This window comes from Emydura macquarii, unplaced genomic scaffold (assembly GCF_026122565.2).
Source record: "Emydura macquarii macquarii isolate MOO-44397 ecotype Brisbane River unplaced genomic scaffold, CSIRO-AGI_Emac_v2 contig_2452, whole genome shotgun sequence".
NCBI lineage: Eukaryota > Metazoa > Chordata > Testudines > Chelidae > Emydura > Emydura macquarii.
In genome coordinates this window covers 1539009-1559941 of record NW_027132589.1, presented here as the reverse complement: position 1 = coordinate 1559941, position 20933 = coordinate 1539009, and the positions used below count along the sequence as shown (strand labels likewise).

At 38.8% G+C, this 20933-nt stretch overlaps 1 protein-coding gene across 2 annotated transcripts in view; it reads right to left on the bottom strand.

Annotated features, from left to right (window-relative positions):
- Positions 1-20933, bottom strand: part of EXOC2 (exocyst complex component 2) — a 188623-nt gene that overhangs the window by 111838 nt on the left and 55852 nt on the right. For both annotated transcript variants that reach the window (XM_067562594.1, XM_067562595.1), the window contains exons 7-11: positions 15406-15486; positions 10997-11142; positions 10808-10889; positions 9725-9827; positions 7701-7819 (exon numbers count right to left, since the gene is read on the bottom strand). In XM_067562594.1, the coding sequence (XP_067418695.1) occupies positions 7701-7819; positions 9725-9827; positions 10808-10889; positions 10997-11142; positions 15406-15486 (531 nt within the window). The remainder of the gene's footprint in view (positions 1-7700; positions 7820-9724; positions 9828-10807; positions 10890-10996; positions 11143-15405; positions 15487-20933) is intronic.

The window sequence follows — 20933 nt, the reverse complement described above, 5'->3', positions numbered from 1 at the left end:
GAGGTGTGGAGAATGGCACTCCTGCACAAACTGTGTGTGGGTTGGTCCTCCAATATAGGGTTTTGATCACGGAGGGGGGAAGTGAGACTACCCTGTCTATGTGGTCCTGAGCTGGACAGTACACCGAGGCTAACCACACCTGAAATGGCCTAAGGCGTAATTTCATATGTTGAACTACATATGTGCATGATGCTTGTACCTCACCAATTTCAAGCTGTGGTGGTGGTGAAACATTTTAAGTCCTTTCTGATGCCACACAGGGACAGGAAATGAGATTCTGGGAGGAATGCCCTGGCCTGACTCGAGTCTAGCATTGCTCCAATGAATTCTATTCTTTGAATGGGCATGAGAGTTGACGTCTGCTCGTTGACCAAGAGCCCCAATTTGTCGAAGGTTGACCTTATCAGGGTTACAGTTGCCTCCACCTGTGAGGTGCATCCCTTGACTAGCCAGTCATTGAGGTAAGGATAGACTTGTACTTTCCACTTCCTCAACGCGACAACTACTGACATACACTTGCTAAACACACAGGGTGCTGCAGACAGGCTGAAAGGAAGGACAGTAAACTGATAGTGGGTCTGACTGGCTACAAAGTGGAGGAACCCCCTGTGACTTGGGAAGATGGCCATGTGAAAGTATATGTCTTTCAAGTCGAGGGCGGCATACCAATCCCCCAGAGAGTGAACATTATTCCCTCTCTGGAATCATTAGAAGCCAAAAAGACCATGCAGAATCTCTGCTTCTTCATCAATTTGTTGAGGTTTCGCAGGTTGAGGATGGGCCTGAGCCTGCCTTTAGATTTTGGGATTAGGAAATATCGGGAATAGCTCCAGAGGAACCTCCTCCACTCCTCCTCCTCTCATATTCTTATGAGAGCTTGCACCTCTTGTAGTAGAAGTTGCTCATGAGAGGAGTCTCTGAAGAGAGATGGAAAGCATGGGGTTGGGTGGGAGGGAGGGAAGAAAATTGGAGCGAATATACCAGTTCCACCATAGTATCCAGTGGTTTGACCTGATTTGGGATGGTGGATCTGAGTCTCGAATTGGTGCACCATCCTTGGACACACCCTCAAAAGTTTTGTTTGGGGCTGGAGGATTGTCTCATGAATTCAGGCTCCTGACTGGAGGAAGGCTGAGAAGGCCTTCTCCTGTAATTCCTGCTCCACTTTCGATTATAATTCTGCCTGGGCTGGGATTGGTAAAACTGAGGCAGGAGTTGAGGTTTGAAGTTCCTCCATTGTGGTGCTGGAGTGTGAAGGCCCAAGTACTTCAAGGTAGCCAGAGAGTTTTTGAGGCTGTGAAGTTTAGAATCAGTCTGTTCAGAGAACAGCACTGGTACCTCAAAGAGCAGGTCCTGAGTACTTTGTTGAACCTCGTAAAGAAGGCCCGAGGCTTGTAGCCAGGAACTCCTTTGCATGGCTACAATGGATGACATGGTGTGGTCTGCCATGTCGAGTGCTACATGGAGTGAAGCCTTTGCCACAGCCTTAACCTTGTCTACTAGGGCTGTGAATTTTGGTTTGAAGTCTGGTGGTATTGACTCCACAAACTTGGACATGGATCCACAAGAGTTGAAAGGATTTTACTTAGGATTGCTTGCTGATTTGTGATGCAGAGTTGGACCTCCCCCCGGCCCCTGAGTAAAGTATGCCTTTCTACCAAAAAGGTACAACTTTTTCGTGTCTTTGGCCTTTGGCATGGGGCCCTGACTCTCATGTTCATTAGCCACCACCACTACAAGCAATCCCAGTGGAGAGTGAGTATAAAGGTACTTGTGGTTCTTGGAGAGCACGAAGTACTTTCTTTCTACCCTCTTTGCCATGGGAGGCAACAAGGCTGGAGTTTGTTATAGTGACCTCGTAGTATCACAGATGGTCTTTATTAATGGAAAAGCGACTCTGGAGGGACTCGTTGGGGCTAAGATGTCAATCATGGGGTCTAAACTCTCAGAAACCTCCTCTGTTTGGAGCCTCATGTTTTGTGCCACCCTTCATAACAGCTCCTGGTGAGCCCTACTGTCGCCAACAGTAGGGGCAGCCACTGTACCTGCCACCGCTTCATCTGGTGGTGATGAGGCTTTGGTGGGTACCATGTCCCATTCCTACCCTTCGACACCCAAGGGGACCCATGGTTCTGGTTCCTCATATTCAGTGCTGGGATTGAAGCCTTGCTTGGTGTTGGGTTCGATGCCTGGTTCGGTGCCAGGCCTGGTGCCGCGCAGTATTTCCCTGACTGTATGAGTTGGGTCGATTCTGCTCTCAGAAACGAGCAAGTGCGATCATCTGGAGTGTGACCTTTGCACCTGATGGAATGCCCACGGGGTCCAGAATGGCCACTGAACCAGCCTTTGCCATTGGAGAGGCCAAGGCGTGGAGATGGGTTGTCCCACCTCACCTTCTGGTGCCTTCTCCTCACTCGGTGCTGGCTTCTTGAACTGTATGACTCCACCTCAGAGTCAGAGATATACTGTTCACTCCTAGGGGACCAGGACAGTTTGATGTTGGACAGTGCTGGGGAGTGGCACCATGGAGAGGGTGACCGCAGCATCATAGCTGGCTTGCCCCTTGACGGCACCAGGAGATTTTTTTTAAACCAGTGGTCTGCGCTCCTGGGCTCAATCCCACCTAGGAGGAGATGTTGATGCTGTGCTCTCTATGAGGTCTCTTGCTGCCACAAAGATCTCCAGTGTGGAGGGGAGCTGCAACTCCTCCTCACAGCTCTCCCTGGGCAGGGAATCCAATGGAACTGGACTCGATGGACCCCTCAGTGGGGCTGGAGTAGACAGTACTGCACCTGAGGGTCTGGGACTTGAGTGGCCCAGTGCAGGTTGCACTCCGCTCGAGCCTTTAGACCCATCTGTTTTCAGCATCAGTGAGTGTCCCATCTGTCTTCCTCTGCTTCTTCTGTAGAACCAGGGATTGTGAATGGTGCTGTCTCTCTTCATGTGAAGCTTCCCTCAGTGCTGATGATGCATGTGGGTGGTGAGCATCTCTAGGCATAGACTCCTTCCTCGGCACCATATATTTTACTGACGCCAGTGCACTCCGCACCAAAGCCGAAGTGCTGGGTCTTGGTTCAGCTGGGCTTTGCTCAGGGGATTGGAGAGCTGCCTCCATTAGGAAGAACTTTAGCCTCTGACTTCTGTCCTTTTAGTTCTGGGGCAGAATCCCCTGCAGATCTTGCAGCGATCCCACTGATGGGTCTCTCCCAGACACTTCAGACAGGTTATATGCAGATTGCTTCTGGACACAGGTTTCTTGCAGGTCCCACACAGCTTAAACTCAGGGGATTGAGGCATGCCCCGACCCCAGAGGGGAAGAAGGGAGAAGACTCAGATAGGTGGGATCTTAACTACTCTAACTATACTAATCTATGGAATATTGCTACCAACACTAAACCTTAACTGTTTACAGGCAACATTTGAAAAGTCCACTGGGAAGAGTTTGCTGAGCAAAAGAAGAGCGATGTTCCAGTGACTGTCACTGGTGGTAAGAAGGAACTGAAGAGCCGAGGGGTCAGCAGGGACCTATATACGGCACCATGAGGGAGCAACACCAGGGGGCACCAGAGCTTACCCTAAGAATACCATCAGGGAAAAACCTTCCAGCAACTGTGCATGTGGTGCACACACACATACTTGGAATCGATCTGAGCAAGCACTCAACTTTCAATTTCAATAGGACAGTAAAATACATCAATTCACAATTAAAGCTAATTGAGAGCAGAGAACATTTGAAGTATGCAAGCCTTCTACTAGCCCTGGTTACAAATTCCATGAGTTAACTCCAGGACGTGATATGGTATTCTAAACTTGCCATCTTTCAGCTCTTCCAAGTTGCACTGGCAAACTCTGCTCTGGTGTGGTGCCTCAGAATTCTAGCACATCCTAACTACCACTAACCATTATTACAGGATGCAGCTCATCCAGCAGGACCCAAATAAAGAGAATTTTTTTCAGATGATGGTACTGTTGTGAATCCCTCACTCTCATTTGGGATACAAAATAATATTTAAATATCTATTTAAACTACAGCATACAATAAAAAGTCAACTACCTGAGCATCTATACTGATTGACCTCTTTCTGCAGTTATGCTTAGTTGAGGCTTTGAGATTTTGATAATTGATAGCAAGGTAGACTGTCAGGGTAACTCTAGGGAAAGCTAAAAAATAAAAAATACATACATAGTGGGAAAATAAATGTAATCCTTGTCTACACTGGGGTTTTGTCCTGATTACAGCCACCAGTGGCCTGGCTGGTGTAGATGCACCATTGAATTACCTAGTGCAGACAGACACAAGGAGCTCTTATAGTGTTTACACTGTCCATGCACTCCAGGTTTTTAATGGCTTAGATACACTGGTGGTTGATCACCAATAATTGAAATTGTGAAAATCCCCATTGTGAACAGGTCTTAAAATAACTGACATGCTAAATGCCTCGCTCATCCTTGTTAACTGGGGAACTTAGTTTAACACTGTAATTATTTGCCATTTCCCCTGCATACACCACAACCTGCCCAAAAAAAAAAAATTATTTGATGATCACCTTTAAAAATCCTGTTTGGGGATAACAGCAGGGAGCTAACCAAAGGCTTTTCCTGGCAGGAAAAGCAAAGGCTTTGGTCTAATTTTGGATCTGTTTCACAGGAATTTAAGAGATGAATTAGACTTGTATTAAGGCAATAGAAAATTCTTCATGTGTAATAATCCAGAGCACTGGTCTGCTTTGAAACAGATACAGTTTAGCTACAAAATGCTTGTGGCACTAACTCAATTCAAAGTTGGGAAATACATCATACACACACACACTCTCTCTCTGTTTCCCTCTTACTGGTATTTGAGTTATCTTTACTGAAGTTTTAAAACAGTCAGTCCTGATTCAATTTAAATCTACATACCAAATGTGTTATATAATCAGTCAGTGGAAGAATAGTCAGGAATAGTCAATGATTAATGTTGGTGTGTTTAAGGTGCAGCGGTAATCTTCAGCGCTGTATCCCAATGTTTACAATACGAAGAGCACCATCTGCTAGGATAAGTGTATGCTATGCCTGTTAAAAATTGAAACCTAGAGAAATATCTAATTATGACCCACCTCTGCTGCCAAATATTTGATGTACAAAAGATTCTTTCTTGGAAAAGGGAGCTTTTAGTGGAAGACTGCAATCTGAAAATCTGTTACCAACTTCACTTGTGAAATGACCTCTGAATACAGCATAAATATAAATAACTTTCTTCTGTCAAAAGCCACATTTCTAATTTCTATAGGTCAATTAAATTTCTCAGTTTCATGCATAATCAATTTTACACCTGGGATGGGAAAGACATACTTCCTGCTTAAAAGACACACTTTTATTATAGTGTGTTTTAATCTATTTTATGTCTCTGATCACATTCACCATTGTTCTGTTTGGCAGAAGTAAGTTCATTTAGTACATGTATGTGTTTATGTATCGCTTGCTCCATCCATATATAAATGTATGTGCTCTGCAGACTAAGGTTACATAAATTCCTCTTGTTTGGTTCCCAGAAAGGCTCCTAACACAATAAACTGCTTAATATTAACACTGGGATGCGGGTGAATTGCTGTAAGTTCCACACATTATCAATTCAGATAATGAGTAAAGAGAAGTGTTATACATACTTTGAGATTTTTGAGGTAAGCTAGGAAATTTTGACACACATCTTCCATTAATTTTAATGTAACACTTGTCTCTAAGTCTTCTAGACCAGAGTTTCTCAACCTTTTTGATACGAGGGACCGGCTTACTGCCTTCCTAAACTGTGTAAAGGAGATCTCAGGGACCAGTGCCAATGCACTGACTAGTCATTGAAAAACACTGTTCTAGACAGTTTCAGAAAAAAATAAGTCTCAACCTCATATTATCTTCCTGTTTTATTTCTCTGGGTAGTAACCCCTCAGGTGAGATGAGAAAAAGAAAACCTGCAGCTATCTTTTTTATGTGGATCTTGTTGCTTTGTTCATTTTTTGCATCTAAGTTGGTAAATTACTGAATGAAAATCTCTCCTGTTACCACTGTCGGTATAGCGGCATGCAGCATCATCCACTAGGATGGACTGAGGCTAAAGGAGTATGCTGGGCACGCTCTACACTAGATTTCATGAACTCATGGTTCTATTATCTTCACCATGTTCTATACTTTAGGTACCTGCTGAACCCTATATCTTGTCTGGTAACCTCTTCGGAAGGAGAAACATCTAAAAATCTTACACCAGTTCTGTGGAGCACTTCTACAATGGCTACAGTTCGATGGAATTCTTGTGGTTCCAAGGAAGAGATACTCTTATTTAGTTTGGGATACACTTGGAGTAACAATAACATGGAAGTTATCTTTCTGCCCCGAAGACAGACAGATTCTGATACACTTACCTCCAGGAGTACTTTACACACACTTCAAGTGAAAAAAGTTGCTATTCAATATGTTGGATGGATCCATATGATTACATGAATCCTAAAATTTGGCAAATAGTTGATTTTCAAAGTCAAATCAAAGTGTGGTGCCATTTTCTTAGATTTCACACACAGCAATACCAGCCTTACAACTAGTTTTTCTGAAAAGGATACCATGGATACCATGTTAATTGGCTGCTGTGGTTATGAAACTCCTGGAATCACTGTGTATGAAAGCAGTACTTCCAGGAACAATACCAGTGAAAATGAAGATCACTGAGTAGTTGATGAACTTGTTGGTAAAATGGAGTAAGTGGGATATTTAGACAGTGTAGCAGGTTGCAGTTCACCTGCCCATCTCTAAACTGAATTGCAATAAAAACATATGTGCATGAAGAACAAGAAAACATGATATAATTTATCTCTTCATATCAACTGATGCAAATTTAGTATTGATTAGTTGGGATTGGTCCGGCTTTGAGCAGGGGGTTGGACTAGATCAGTGGTTCTCAAATGGTGTTCTGCGGAACCTTAGGGTTCCGCGGGCTGAGTGGAAGGGTTCCGCGAAGAAGCTGTACCGCGCCGCCGAATGTTAAAAAAAATCTGGTGCCGCCAAACAGCTGTTCGCTCGCTGCCGAACAGCTGATGGTGCCGCAGAAAATGGCCCTGAGAGCACGCCGCCGAAAAGAAGAAGATTTCCTTGACTTTTCGGCAGACGGTATGGCATGGGCGGGCAAGGGTTCCGAGGGTATGGCACGGGCGGGCAAGGGTTCCGTGGGGGGAAAGAAATTGAGAAACACTGGACTAGATGACCTCATGAGGTTCCTTCCAACCCTAATTTTCTATGATTCTATTCCACAATGCTCTGGTCTCCTACATATCCATGTATTACTGGCATATACTCTGACAATGGATATCTGTATTTACCAATTAAAACTCAACCTGAATTAAATCTGACACAGAGAAATATTTTGAGGGTTGGAGTGAGCCTTAGCTGAATGGATGAAGCTTAATATTTTCATTATTTAATGCCATTAAAGTAAGTAAAAAGTGGTTAAAATAATTCTGACCTTTGCTTTTGTGTTTTACTACATAACAAGTTTGGATTATGAGAAGTGCACACAAACTAATATTTACATCAACCTCAACTTAAGTAAAACTGGTGAAACGGAGGGTAGAAAGCAAAACATTTCACATACATGAAGCTTGTAAAATAAAATATGAGAAACTAGGTCATACTTAAGTGTCAAACGGAAGACTTTCTGTAAACTAGAAAAACATCCTTGCCTTTTTGTTCTTTAATGTAGCTCTCTTTGCAGTTGTGCATGAGTTGAAGAATCCATTTGTGCTGGGCACCAATACACTGCCAAGCAGGGTCCCCAGAAGCATGGAGATCAGAAAGATATCTGTAAAACCAAGTCCAGAAATTGCAGCTCAGACTTGACATACTGAAAACTTAAAATACCACAAAGATTAATCATAAAGAACCTATTCTGGATTTATTAGGGGGAAAAAATCTAAAGATCTAGTATAATTTTAAATGAGAGATATTTATACTGAAAACTAAAATAAATACTCTGAAGTTTCCCTTCCTAATTTAGTGGAGGCAACGTTTTACCTGACAAAAATTAAAAAGAAGAAAAATAGACATAATATATATAGTTAACATTAATATATAACTTCAGTTATTCCTCCAATAAAGTACCTGAAATCAATTATCTGCCAAGATGTTAGTTCAGTGTTTCTGTTGTAACAATATACTGTACTTTCCTGCACCTGTTATATTCTGGTTGTATCATCCTCTCTTTAATCCTGAATGTGAATCTTAACAGGTGAGCAAAAAAGAAATTATTATTTGCGGTATTTTTGGATTGAGAGAGAATGTGTGGGTGGGTGGGTGGGGTGACAGAGACTAGATGAGGTTCCTTTGAAATATGGTCTTAAATTTCTAAGAAGGGGGAATCACATCACCAGGTATCTAGAAAAAACTAAACAAAACAGTTGCTGTGCTTGTATCTGCATGTGCACAAATAGAGACTGTAGAAGTTCATGCCCAGAATATCTGAAACTATAGTCCTTCGACTGTATGTGACAACAACAATAGCATATTGAATAACTGAGCCAACAAAATGCTTCAAAGACAAGTGCTTAAGTATTAGCAAATCCACTATTTTGTATACTACAAAATTTCTTCTACTACTAAACACAGAATGGATTTAGCAATGTTAGATACCCACAATGAAATACACTGATTTAAGATTGTAAACAGTACTGAAAGTGCATAACCCTTTCACAAAAGCTAAATTATTACATCTGAGTAATGCTAATTGATACTGATAGCAAAATTCCAACTTTTTAAGAACTGCCTGTGGTGCCTGAGACATGTAGAACAAATTGTTTTTGTCAAAGGATGCTCATCATTTGGACAGATGAGATACTCTTTTAAAATGGGCAGTTGTGTAAGATTTATAAATCATGAGCTCAACTCCATCAGTTTTCAAAAGGACTTTAATCTGCATTTGACCGAGGAAACATTGAGGAAACATTTCCACTTTTTAAAAGTTTTCGCCAGCTTTGGGAAAGCTGTCTCTCTAACTCTTTAATTACCAGAATGAGGGACCCTTGAAGAGTATGATGCAAATATCAATCTAAAGTATGACCTAAAAAAGGAGATAAAACGGGTTGATGCACTTTGAGTGTCTTTTTGATATAGACGTGTTTGTTTTGGGGGTTTTTTTTTTTTTTTTTTTTTTGGGGGGGGGGGGGGGGAGATCATTTGTGGTGTTTCAGATCTTGTTCATGCTGAAATACTCAGGATGTAGTGAACATCAAAAGTAAAGCTTTTGAACAGAAATCAAGATTAACACTTTTTATTATTTCTAAATCCAAGACAACTTCCTTTTCATGCCAAATCAAGATAGATTATTATGACTGGAGTCCATTTTGGGATCTGTATTCTCAGTGACTGTTTTGGTTTGGACACATATTGTGACAGGTTTTATCAGAATATTGATATAAATACAAGTTTTTTTCAAAGCTTTTTAACAACAATTTAATGAATGATAATTGGGATTAAATTTCTCATTCTAGAGGAGTGTCATTTATTACACAATAATCATTATGTACTGATATATTGCCATTATTTACATAGATTTGATCCTTGGGTTGAAAAATATCATCTCAAATCCTGTCAGAAAAAAATGCAGTGTTTAAAATATTCATTACATTATCTGGGAAATGCAGACATAGATCTGACATAATATATGTCTGACAAATATAATATCTGACAAAGATATTAGGTAAAGGATCACCTTATATAACGTTTTTGATCATGTAATGTTGATGGAGTCTCAAGCAATTTATCCAGAAGAAGTTCTCTTAAGGCTTCAATTCGTGTTTCAACTTCAGCATAATCTATGAAAAAAAGAAAACAGAATTCCAATATACCTGTCTTCATCTGAAATGTCAACTGAAAATGTTAATATTTTCCCAGCAAAATCTCATGGATTTAGGATAAAACTGATTAATTTTAACAGGTTTTTAAATTGTACCAGTTCTTTCAAAATTAATCTTCTAATATCACCTAGCTGTTATGTTTCTCCTTGGAGGATTAAATTTAAAGTTGCTTTGTTAGCTCCATGTTCAGTACACTGGCCTGCACTATTTTCACTGTAAACAGGAGTCAAAACCTAGATTTTTCTTGTCTTTTTACATATGAACCCATAGCCTCTGCTAATCACCATAAATAATATTTCCTTAACAACTTCACTGTTCTGCTGAATTTGGATTAGTTTTGTTTTTTCAATGTCACTAATTTCACGACATGGGTGGCAATGCTCTCTGTTCATTTCCATTTCAAAAGGATTTTTTAAGAATTAGAAAAAAGGTTATAAGCCAACTTTATGCAGAACTGGATTTTTGTTCTTAATCAATTTCTAGATTCAGTAATTTTGAATCAGATAGTCAAAACAATCACTTCTTGTACTTAAGCAAGGTATGTGTAATCTTTACTGTAATTTACATCTGAAAAAGCTCTGAACAATAATTTTACAAAAATACAAGCCTTGGCTTTGAAGCTTTTTCATAAATATGCCAAGCGAGGGACACCCTAAGCTGTATCCTGTAGTTACCAAAACCTGTTTTATGTCTAGTAATACTAAGCCTTTAAAAAAATTGGCTACAAGCTCCTACTATATATACTACAAAGTAATATGTATCTCTCAGATGGAAAACTTGCCAGAAATATTGTTTAAAGTAATTGTTCCAAATTCTAAAGAGGGCTCCATATAAACAGAAGCTGAAGCCCACATAAGGCTTCTCACGGTGCTACATGTTCTTTATCTTTCCTGTTAAAAAAACAGCAGCAAGTCAAAGTAACTGAACCCAAATCTTACATTTTTTGAAGACTTGAACCTCGGTCTTCCCAAACAGTGACTTGGCTTTTTCATAGTCATTAATGACCACATCATAATCACCCTTTAAAACAAAGTAATATTGGAGATTTGTCACACAAAAGAAAGATATTGCAGATTGATTTAAGTAGGAAAAATACATTTGTTCTTTGTTTTTTAAATGCACTGTACCTTTTGGATATTCCTTTCAATATTAAGAGGAAGGTTGAAAAGAAACTTAAAGCGTTGAAGGACATTGAGTGCATTTCTTGTTGAATCTGCCTTGTCTTTGCGACCCAACACTTCTTGGAATAAGGTATCTGCAGTATTACTTGCCCCTATTTTAAAGGAGGAAATAAAAAAAAGAAAGAAAGTAACCGTCGCAGAATAAGATTGCTATACATTCCTCAACAGCTAATCTTATTTAGCAAGTGATACTGGATGTTAATTATAAAGTGGTGATAATTACTGCTATAAACTATAATTAACTATAAACTCAAATTAACATTTTAATTATGTCTGTTCAGCTATATTAAGCATGTTACAATTTACTGAAATACTATTTCAGTGCCAATCGCTTAGCATTTTAATGTGGTGAGCCTGGTGTACAATTAAAAAGCCCACATTTTCCTAGTTCAAGTGCTTAACTTCATTGTGGTGATTTTATAGTTTGTTTTGGCCACCGATCTAAATTTTACAGTTAATCTATGCCTTTTAGACTATTGAATTATCAGAGACTCTTCTTTTTAGAACAAAATATAATGAAATTATACTTGCTGAATTCCCTAGCTTCAAGAGTTAGCATTGGCAGGTTTTCTTTCATTTTTCTTTACAGCTAAATAAAGCAAGGTATGTTTTGTTTTGTTACTGTTTTAATTCCAGTAAGAATTTTTTTACAATGGTTATCCTTAGATCTTTGGCATTAAAATTCTTAATTTTTCAAAAATAATCTATATTGTAATTATAGACATTTAAGCAATTATACAGAGCTTACTATTGTAACATCATTATATTAGGGTCTGATCCTGTTTGCATTGCCGTCAACAGTAAAATTCTCATTGTATTCACTGGATACAAGATCAGGCCCTATGTTAACAATTTTATGTGAATAAGAATTTCTATATTAAGCCATTAATATTTATTAATTTTTTTCAATAAAAACATTCTATAGAATAAAATGATTTTTTCCCAAATCAACACACCACAAAGTGTTGTATCATCTTGCACTAAACATTTTCCATAATTATTTGGCACAGAATAATACAATTTCCATCACACTAAGGAAGATTAGTATATGATGTGAAATAGTTACATTTTTCAACTTGTGATTTATTTTTAATTAGGCAAAAAGAAAAAAAAAAGAACTGTTTTAGCCTTTTAGATTGCTGCCTGTAAAAAGTGTCTACATTATCTGGTCTAGTGACTATACTTTAAGCAAAGATGAAAAAATTACATCAGTCTCGCTGGGTGGCTTGCATGCCATTTTCTCTAGTCAACACTGTGGGTGGCCTGCTCATGTTAAAAGTAGTCTTTGTAAAATAATTGTTAAATCTAAATAAAGTTTAAACTGTTGAAATTTTGAAGCCCTGATGTAAAAATCTTTGTTTTGTCAAGATAGCCATTCCTACACTACATGTGATTTAATGTAAAATATTTTAATTCATTAAGAAAAAACCCACAACATAATGTCTAGCTGGACATTTAAATACAGACTCTGGATAAAGTTTGATTTTTTCCAAATGCCTGTTTGGTTACATTTTCTAGTGTATAAAGAGAATCACTGTTTTATTTTAAATCACTACTTGCTTATACATTCATTTAATAGTTAAGCCACAAGTCATTTTTTATTTTCTGGTAATTATATTTATAATCACAAGGCATTTTCGTCCTACATATAAGGAAGCGTCTTTAAAAGACAACTGACAACTGCAAAATTGCACATGGATATTTATCTTTAGTTTAAAAGAATCCATGACTCAATTCCCTGAAGAAATAACATGCTTTATTAATCTTCAGCACAATTTTAATGCATTTGCATTTCTTCTCTATGGATTATTTTAATTAAATTTTTGAGAAAAATCACATCAAATTAGTAAAATGTCATCATCAAATTCCTTAGCCTATGCAAGAAAAGGTTTCTCTTTTTAGTTAGACGAACTGAAAAGTTAACCATTGTCCTTTGTTTATGACCTACTGCAAAATCTCCTGTAATGCTTACCAGTGCATCATCTCCAACTGTACCTGATGCAAAGTCCAGTGCTTCAGAACAAGGTGTTCCTAACCATTAAAAAAACACTGGCATTTTCCAGACTGCCAGGTAGATGCATGTTTAAAAGGAGTTGGTTCACATTATAAACATATTTTTTCTCCAAAGGGTTAAGCTTCAAACAACCTTTTTATCTTGACCACTGAATAAAGACTAATGCCTGTAATGCAGAAGTCAATTGGAGTTTAATCACTGACTTCAATGGGTGAAGAATCAGGCCCGATATTGAAGAAATACACTTAAAAAAGTGTATCAGATACTCTGTGCATAAGTGTGCCCCTTACCAAGAAGTATAATACTGACTACACCCTGTGGTTTTCCTTCTCTGACAGACTGGGAAATAAAAAACTTATGTAGACAGAAGAAAATGACAATCAGACAAACATCATAGAAAAAAAGGAAAACAACTTTTAAAAAATATAGTGAATTCCTTTAAGCTACCATTCTTGATTAAACCCATCCCTTTGCATAGTACAATAAATGGTTTTATATGTAAATGTAATAGCTTATTGAATAATTGCATCTTAAACACATGGAACAAAATACTCAGGACCAGATTCTGCCTCAAATATCCTGTACATCTTACACACTGTAATTTGACAAACAAAACTATGGCCAAATTTGTAGACACATTTAAATGTGGGAGTAAATGGCATTAGACGTATAAATTCCATCATTTGAATCCATAAATGATTGTGCCTCCTAATTTGATCTGTAACACTCAAAAATCAGAGGTTGTTATTGAAAGTCTGGACTACAAAGTTATGGACTACGGAAGCAGTCAAAAATGGAGTCCTTAACAAAGCAACAACTAATGAAATTTTTAACCGGTCAGAATAGAATCAGGATTTTCATCATAAGCCCTTTGCATAATATTTTCTCTCTTTTTAAATCCCATGCCCTGGCCCACCCAGCCTCCCACCAATTCTTTTCACAGAAAAGCAAAAACCAATACCATTCTGAGTGGTTGGCACAAGATACTCTAAAGAGCTTGCTTGCAAAAGATGGACTGCATTACTTGCATACAGATTTCAACCTCCACTTGCTAGAGTCTATCAACCTCCACTAGACTTCACAGAGTCTATTGTTAGTCTGAAGTCTGTCACAAGCAGTCCATGAGAAGATACATGAAGCACATGAATGGGCCTAAATACAGCATACTTTCGTTGTGTTCACTATTTTTACATTTTAAAAATTTACTATGGTCCAAAAAAAAAAAAGAAGCTCTCACTGACTTTACATATGGCTTGGTGTGAAGTATATGGCATTGTGGGCTATGCCAAAAATTTTGGCACATGCATGTTTTTTCTATATGTATAATTTTGCCTGTATAAAAACACAGATGTGTAGGCACAAACTGTTCAGATAGTAAACTACAAACACCAGGTTTTGCATGGCCAAGAAAAAACTGACATGCAAAACTGCATGTACAAGAAATGCACTTTATAGAGCCTGGTGGAGGTCCTTTTAAAAAACTATTCCATCCCCCCCATACACACATTATCATTGTGTATTCATGCATCAAAGTATCCTGACCAAAAAAAATCTGCTTCCATGTTACTTTTCTGATTTCATACAGTGCATTCAAGCTCTCAGACACTGAGTCGGTTATCTGGATGTCATTCCCTGCTTATTGATACAGCACTAAGGAAAACATCACTTCCTCTGTGAAAAAAAAATCACAATGAAACAAAGTAAAATTATCTTGGCAGAAGTCCAAGAATTAGGAACTGTAACTTTTGTGATCTGGTGAAGCATGTAGCAAGCCACAGAAAATTTAAGTACTCTCTCCCAAATCAATCATACAATATGAGGAATACCTCAACAGGAAAGATGTTATGCCTGAAATTTTCAAAAGTGCCTAAGTGATTGAAGAGCACTAGTCCCAATGTGGTCTGAATGACTGAATATCAAATAAAAATGCATTGTAAATAAAGCTCACTAGTGTAAACAGTATTTCCAGTTACTGTTTATTTTTCTTCTGTCACTGCTTTAATGTATTGCATTTAATTCCACATATTGTCCTAGATTCACATTTATTTTTCAAAACTTTTTTGTGTATACTTTTTAAAATCAAGATTTATCACTTTAGAAGCCAGGAAGACAATATATACCTTAAAATCTCCCCTTCTTAACCATAAGTCTGATCCTGTACCTATTGAAGTTCATGGATTTCAACAGATGCAGAATCATCCTAAAAATCATCACTATGCAAAAATAAATGCCAGGACAAAACGTACTGTTTTCTACTGTGTAACAAATTCCAAGAAATATATTAAAGCTTTCAGAAAGTCTGAAATTCATAAATAGTTGATGGTGAGAGGACAAAACTTACTATTCAGTACATTCTCCAGTTTTTGCGTCATGGATCCTTCTACTTTTTCCGTTCCATCCGCTTCCAGTTTTTGATGGATTGCTGGAATAAAATGTCTAGTTAAAATGCAGACCATTTAAATGGATGGGAATACATTACATCAACATGACACTTTAAAATAGCTTTTCAAAAATTTTAAATTAAGTGCTATATTTCTTGCTAGATATAAACAGCACAAACATGTCACGAGAAGTAATTTGACTTAGTGGGCCACAGGGCGAACAGCCAGACGCTCCAGAATTCGTATTGTTACTTTGCCACGGACTTGCTGCATGACCTTGTGCAAATCACTTAATCTCCCGGTCTCAATTTCTCCCCCAAGAATAATACTATAATGGTATTAATTTTGTATAGTATTTTGAAAATAAATGCTAAATGTTATCATGACACTGGAAAGTAGTTTGTAGGTGTGACCCTAGCAGCATCCTAATGCAAGATGGCAAGGGGCTCACTGATATCTGGTAATGAGTTTCAGCTGGCCTGACCAGTTCGGTGTACTTCAATTCATTAATGTTATAAACTGGATCTCATATGTGTCATGTGAAAACTAACAACACACTGATCATTAACATTCTTGTGTGGTGTATATACGGTAAATGCTAAGGGACCATACAAATATAAAAAATGTGGAACTAAAATGTGTTTACCAGACAAGTCTGGTGAGTGGTAAACAGGTTTCTCCCAGACAAAGGACAGGCCAACACCTCCATCCCAGGTATCACCACAGTCAATTAGCAATCACATGTCAAGTAGCCATTCATTTGCACTGGAGAGGGCAGGAACACATCAATTTGCATTTTAGCAAACACCAGTGGGAGAAGAAACTTCCATGGAACTTCCTTCACCACCAGACTCCATGTTTCCTTCCTCAGAGCTTGAACAAACTTTATTTTTGGGGAGCAACCTTCAGAAGAATTCATTTCAAAGGTTCACTGGACTATAAAAGAAAGGGGTAAAGAACTCCAAGTTAACTTTCACCTAAGACAACAAAGGAACCAAGCACTTTGTGCTAAATCCTGTCGGGAACGGGGGAGGGAGGAGAGAGGATGAGCGAGGGGTGATCAGCTATCTTGCTGGAAGAAAAAGTGTGGTAAGAATCTTACCCCGAATCAAGCCTCTAGTTTTGTTAAGTTTCTAGAAAGCATTTTTCACTTTTATTTGCTTGTAACCCTTCTAACTATCGTTTATACTTGAACTCATTTAAAATCCTATCTCCTTTTGTTAATAAACTTTTTTTATTTTAATCTAAATAACAACCCAGTGCTCTGTTTCAACTGAAGTAATTGTTAACTACAGTTAGAATGATAACCTGTGCATTTTGTTTCTTCAGAGGAGCAAACAAACCTCATAATTCCTCTGAATGACCCAGGGAAGGGTTGGACATTGCAGAGTGTACAGTTTGGGAAAATTCAGGACTGCGGAGTGTTGAGATCATTTTGCCAGGTATAACCAAAGCCGGGGGATACCAGAGCACGGACAAGATATAACAAGCAGGATGCTGGAATCAGAGTTGCTGAACCAGAGCTGCTTAACACAGAGACACTCATTACTTGCCAGTCTCCTAGATGTTGGTGCCAGGCAGGTGAGTAGGGTGACCAGATACCAAGTGTGAAAAATCGGGACAGGGGTGGGGAGGTAATAGGCGCCTATATAAGACAAAGCCCTGAATATTGTAACTGTCCCTATAAAATTGGGACATCTGGTCACTCTAACTGTGAGCCATAGCACAGAACATTTAAGGCACCCAGGATTACAGGGCAGGTGGAGACACAACCATTCAATATACTGGATTGCACCTCAGAACCTGAAAATAGAGAGAAGCCAAAGGCTCCATCTAGCCCAGCATCCTGTCTCTGACAGTGGTGAGTAACAGAGCTTCAGCAGGAATGTGCAGAACAGTGCAGTTCGAGTGATCCAATCATCTTCCCCTCCTGGCTTCTAGCACTCAGAGGTTTAGAGTCACCCCAAGCCTAGAATTGTATCCCTGACCATTTTGGCTAACAGTCATTGATGGAATTATCCTCCATATTCCCAGACAAAAACTATAATTAAAGGGAATTAAGGTTGAATACGTACTAGTAATTTAAGAGTATAAAAGATTTAGAAGATGTTGATTTATCCCAAAGTTAATTATAAACCCAGGGAATCCAGAGTTAAGGTAAAACGTAATGTTAAAATATGCAAATGCACAGATGGAGCATCCGCAGAACTGTAATTCTGCCCTGCAGTGACACCATGCATTAACCATTTGATTAAAATTAAATCATTTTGGTGTTTTTGGTCCCACTTTCCCATATGAAAGTGATTTTTAAAAGATCTGTTTTTCCCCTCCCCCTAACTGTGTTACTAGTGGGCAGAGAAGACTGTTTGGGTTCCTTAACTGTAACAAGCTCAAATGAAATGCTGCTGTGTGATATTTCCACTGATTTCAAAATATCTAGAATCAGTGGGCAGAATCCTATTACTTTTGGTGAAATTAGAGAAACAGCTAGGAGAAATGGGTGACAGAGTGCCTAGCATCTAGTTAACACAGCCAAAGCTTCAACCACCTACATAACCAAAAATGAAAGAATTGGTTGATGGCAGCCATTAACACCTTCCAACATAACAATAACTCCAGCTCAGCTCATCTTCCCAATACAGTTTTTAAAGTGTTAACACTCTGAATGACATATCTCCCAGAAAGAAAGAAAAAAAATGTTGGGAGGAAGAGGGGGGAAGAGATAAAGAGAATAGGGCATACCCAGAGCCCTCAACATCGGGAGGGAGAACGGGAGATTCTGGTATTGGAGACTCCGGAGAGTTGCAAGTAGTTCCTGAAACAGAGAGGGGATGGCATACAGGAAACTTCTAGGGAAGAATAAAAGGAAGCAAAGAATCTGTGGTGTGAGCAGTAGTGAGATTGGCATACAGATGCAACAATGCATGAGATCCTTTAACTATCTGAACACTCAGGAAAAAACCTAAAAATGGTATAAATTTAACTTTTTGATATTTGGGATGCAATTATTGAAAAGATTATCAGTCCAACTGCTTAAAACACTTTTCAAAATGAGTTTGGACCATTTTGGTGTCACCAATAAAAAGTTCTATTGTCCAAGAATGGGTGTGAACTATTGATCAGTGTCAACTCCTGTTACATTTGCCTTTAGAGTCACAGCTGAACCAGGTTCTAACTCTAAGTGCTTTGGAACAGTGTAGACTTGAGTCTGCTCATTCCTTTGTCAGCTTTAAATGGGTGTACTCTGGTTATGTCCAGACTGCCTCACAGTTTGGACTACGATGGTGTGAATAGCTGTGCACCCCAATGTACTGTGCTATAATGCCCCCATGTGGATGCTTAGGGCACAAATTACAAGGTTCCTAGTTCACATTAATGCAGTCCTGTTTGAAGAGGACTTTATTAATGTGACATAGGAATCTTTTAGTTCACCTCTACAGTATCTACATGAGGGTATTACAGTGCAGCATTTTGGTGTGCCCTGCCATTTTTGGGGTGCACAGACACCCATATAGTCTGAACTGCAGGGCAGCATAGACAAGCCCTTCATTGACTTCAGTGGAATTATATCTGATTTACATTTGTATGAGTTCGGAAGGTATTATAGATAACTAGATAAAGTTGTATTCTGAATGTAGAATTCCCTGTTTGCAATGTATTGAACAGTATACCAAAAATCAATCAACATATTTTGATTAACCTTAATAACTACATCCTAAAGTGCAGAGGTTCCCAATCTGAGGCCCATGAATAGGACCTGCCAATCCCTCAAGATCGTCCTGGAGTCTCTAGGAATTAAAGATTAATCTATTTAATTAAAGATTATGTCATGTGATGAAACCTCCAGGAATACATCCAACCAAAATTGGCAATCCTTCCCATGAACCATGGGTGGTCTGCGGAGCAGTAGGTGATCTATAGAAAGCTGACTGGTCTGCCATGGTCTCTTCACATTTCCGTGAGAGAAGCAGAAATGACAGAATGAGATTAAATGGAGACAATGCAATTATCTTTTTTCCAAAAAAATAAACAAAGAACCCACAACACCTTTTAAAATTAGGAATAGTTAAAAATATACACATACTTTCTTAGTACTACTTTTCCAGGTGAATCAATTCCTGTAGTTGTAACTGGGAGGCTATATGATCATGAATGGGAGAGTAAGTGGTCTATGAAATCACAAACAGGAAGGTGAGGGTCCATAAAACAATGTCTAGATGAAGATTCAGTCCACACTATGAAAGTGTTTGAGATTCCTTGCTATAGAGTAGCTAAACTTTGAAATTGGTGGAGCTGTGACTCTGCAAAAGTTGTCACACAACTGCATTTGAAAAGCTGGGGGGGTAAGAGAAGAGAGGAAATCTATAAGGTATAAGTGTTTTGTCAGGGTGTTAAGAGATTCCAGAGTGGGGGAAAGTATTGTCTGGAGTAAGTGGGGTAATGTTGATGGTTTAAATACATACCAGTAGGTATTTTTGTTCAGACTAGTTTTGCACAACTTGTCCACCTAAGTTACCTTAAACACACTGAACCGTGTAGATAAATAACTTCTCTCCATGCACACTCAAACTGGTAAGGAGTATGACATTACACATGCACAATACACCCCTTCACTTTCCTTCTATATAAAACCTTCTTTACTTTTCACTCAACAATATTTTCAGATTTAGCAATATGTCCATTCCCCAGTGAGAATGACGCACATACCAAATTTTAGGTTCAAGATTCAAACTTATTTGTTAGTTTTCAGAATGCAAAAAGCTTCTGAAGAATATATTAAAATGGTGACTAAAATTTTTTTCATTAAAAAGTAACACAAAAAACAGCTGAACACATTTTCTCCACACACAGTGGCAGGGAAAACGCCTATTGCTCAGAGGCCTCACACAAAAAGAAGTGCTATCTGGACAAGTTGGTGCCTTGCCTGCCACAATCGCTGTGTCAAGATCAAGTGCAACTGGCATAAAACAAGAGGTAACAGAGCTCGCAGAAGGTTCAAGGGCCAAATCTTGATGCCCAACATTGGTTATGGTAGCAATAGGAAGATGAAACACATGCTGCCCACAGGATTCAAAAAGTTTCTGGTTCACGTCAAAGAACTTGAGGTGCTGCTGCTGATGAGCAACAAATCTTATTGTGCAGAGATTGCTCACAATGTTTCCTTGAAGAACCGTAAGGTAATTGTGGAGAGAGCAGCTCAGCTTGCTATCAAGATCACTAATCCAAATGCCAGACTGTGTAGTGAGGAAAACGAATAAACTGGGTCCTCTTGTGTATCCGTATTTAATAAAATATAACAACCCCCCTTAACAGCCCCTCCAAAAGAACAGAGATGCTCAGGAATGGGCTAAAGGACACCATACAAACAAGGGCAGTCAGAGTAGTTGAGTGGGAGTAGAGCAAGGAGAATGGAGCTGCTTCAAGAGTATAAGGAAGATATGGAGCTAGACACAACAACAGACCTAAGATGCCAGTGAGAGGGAGGGAA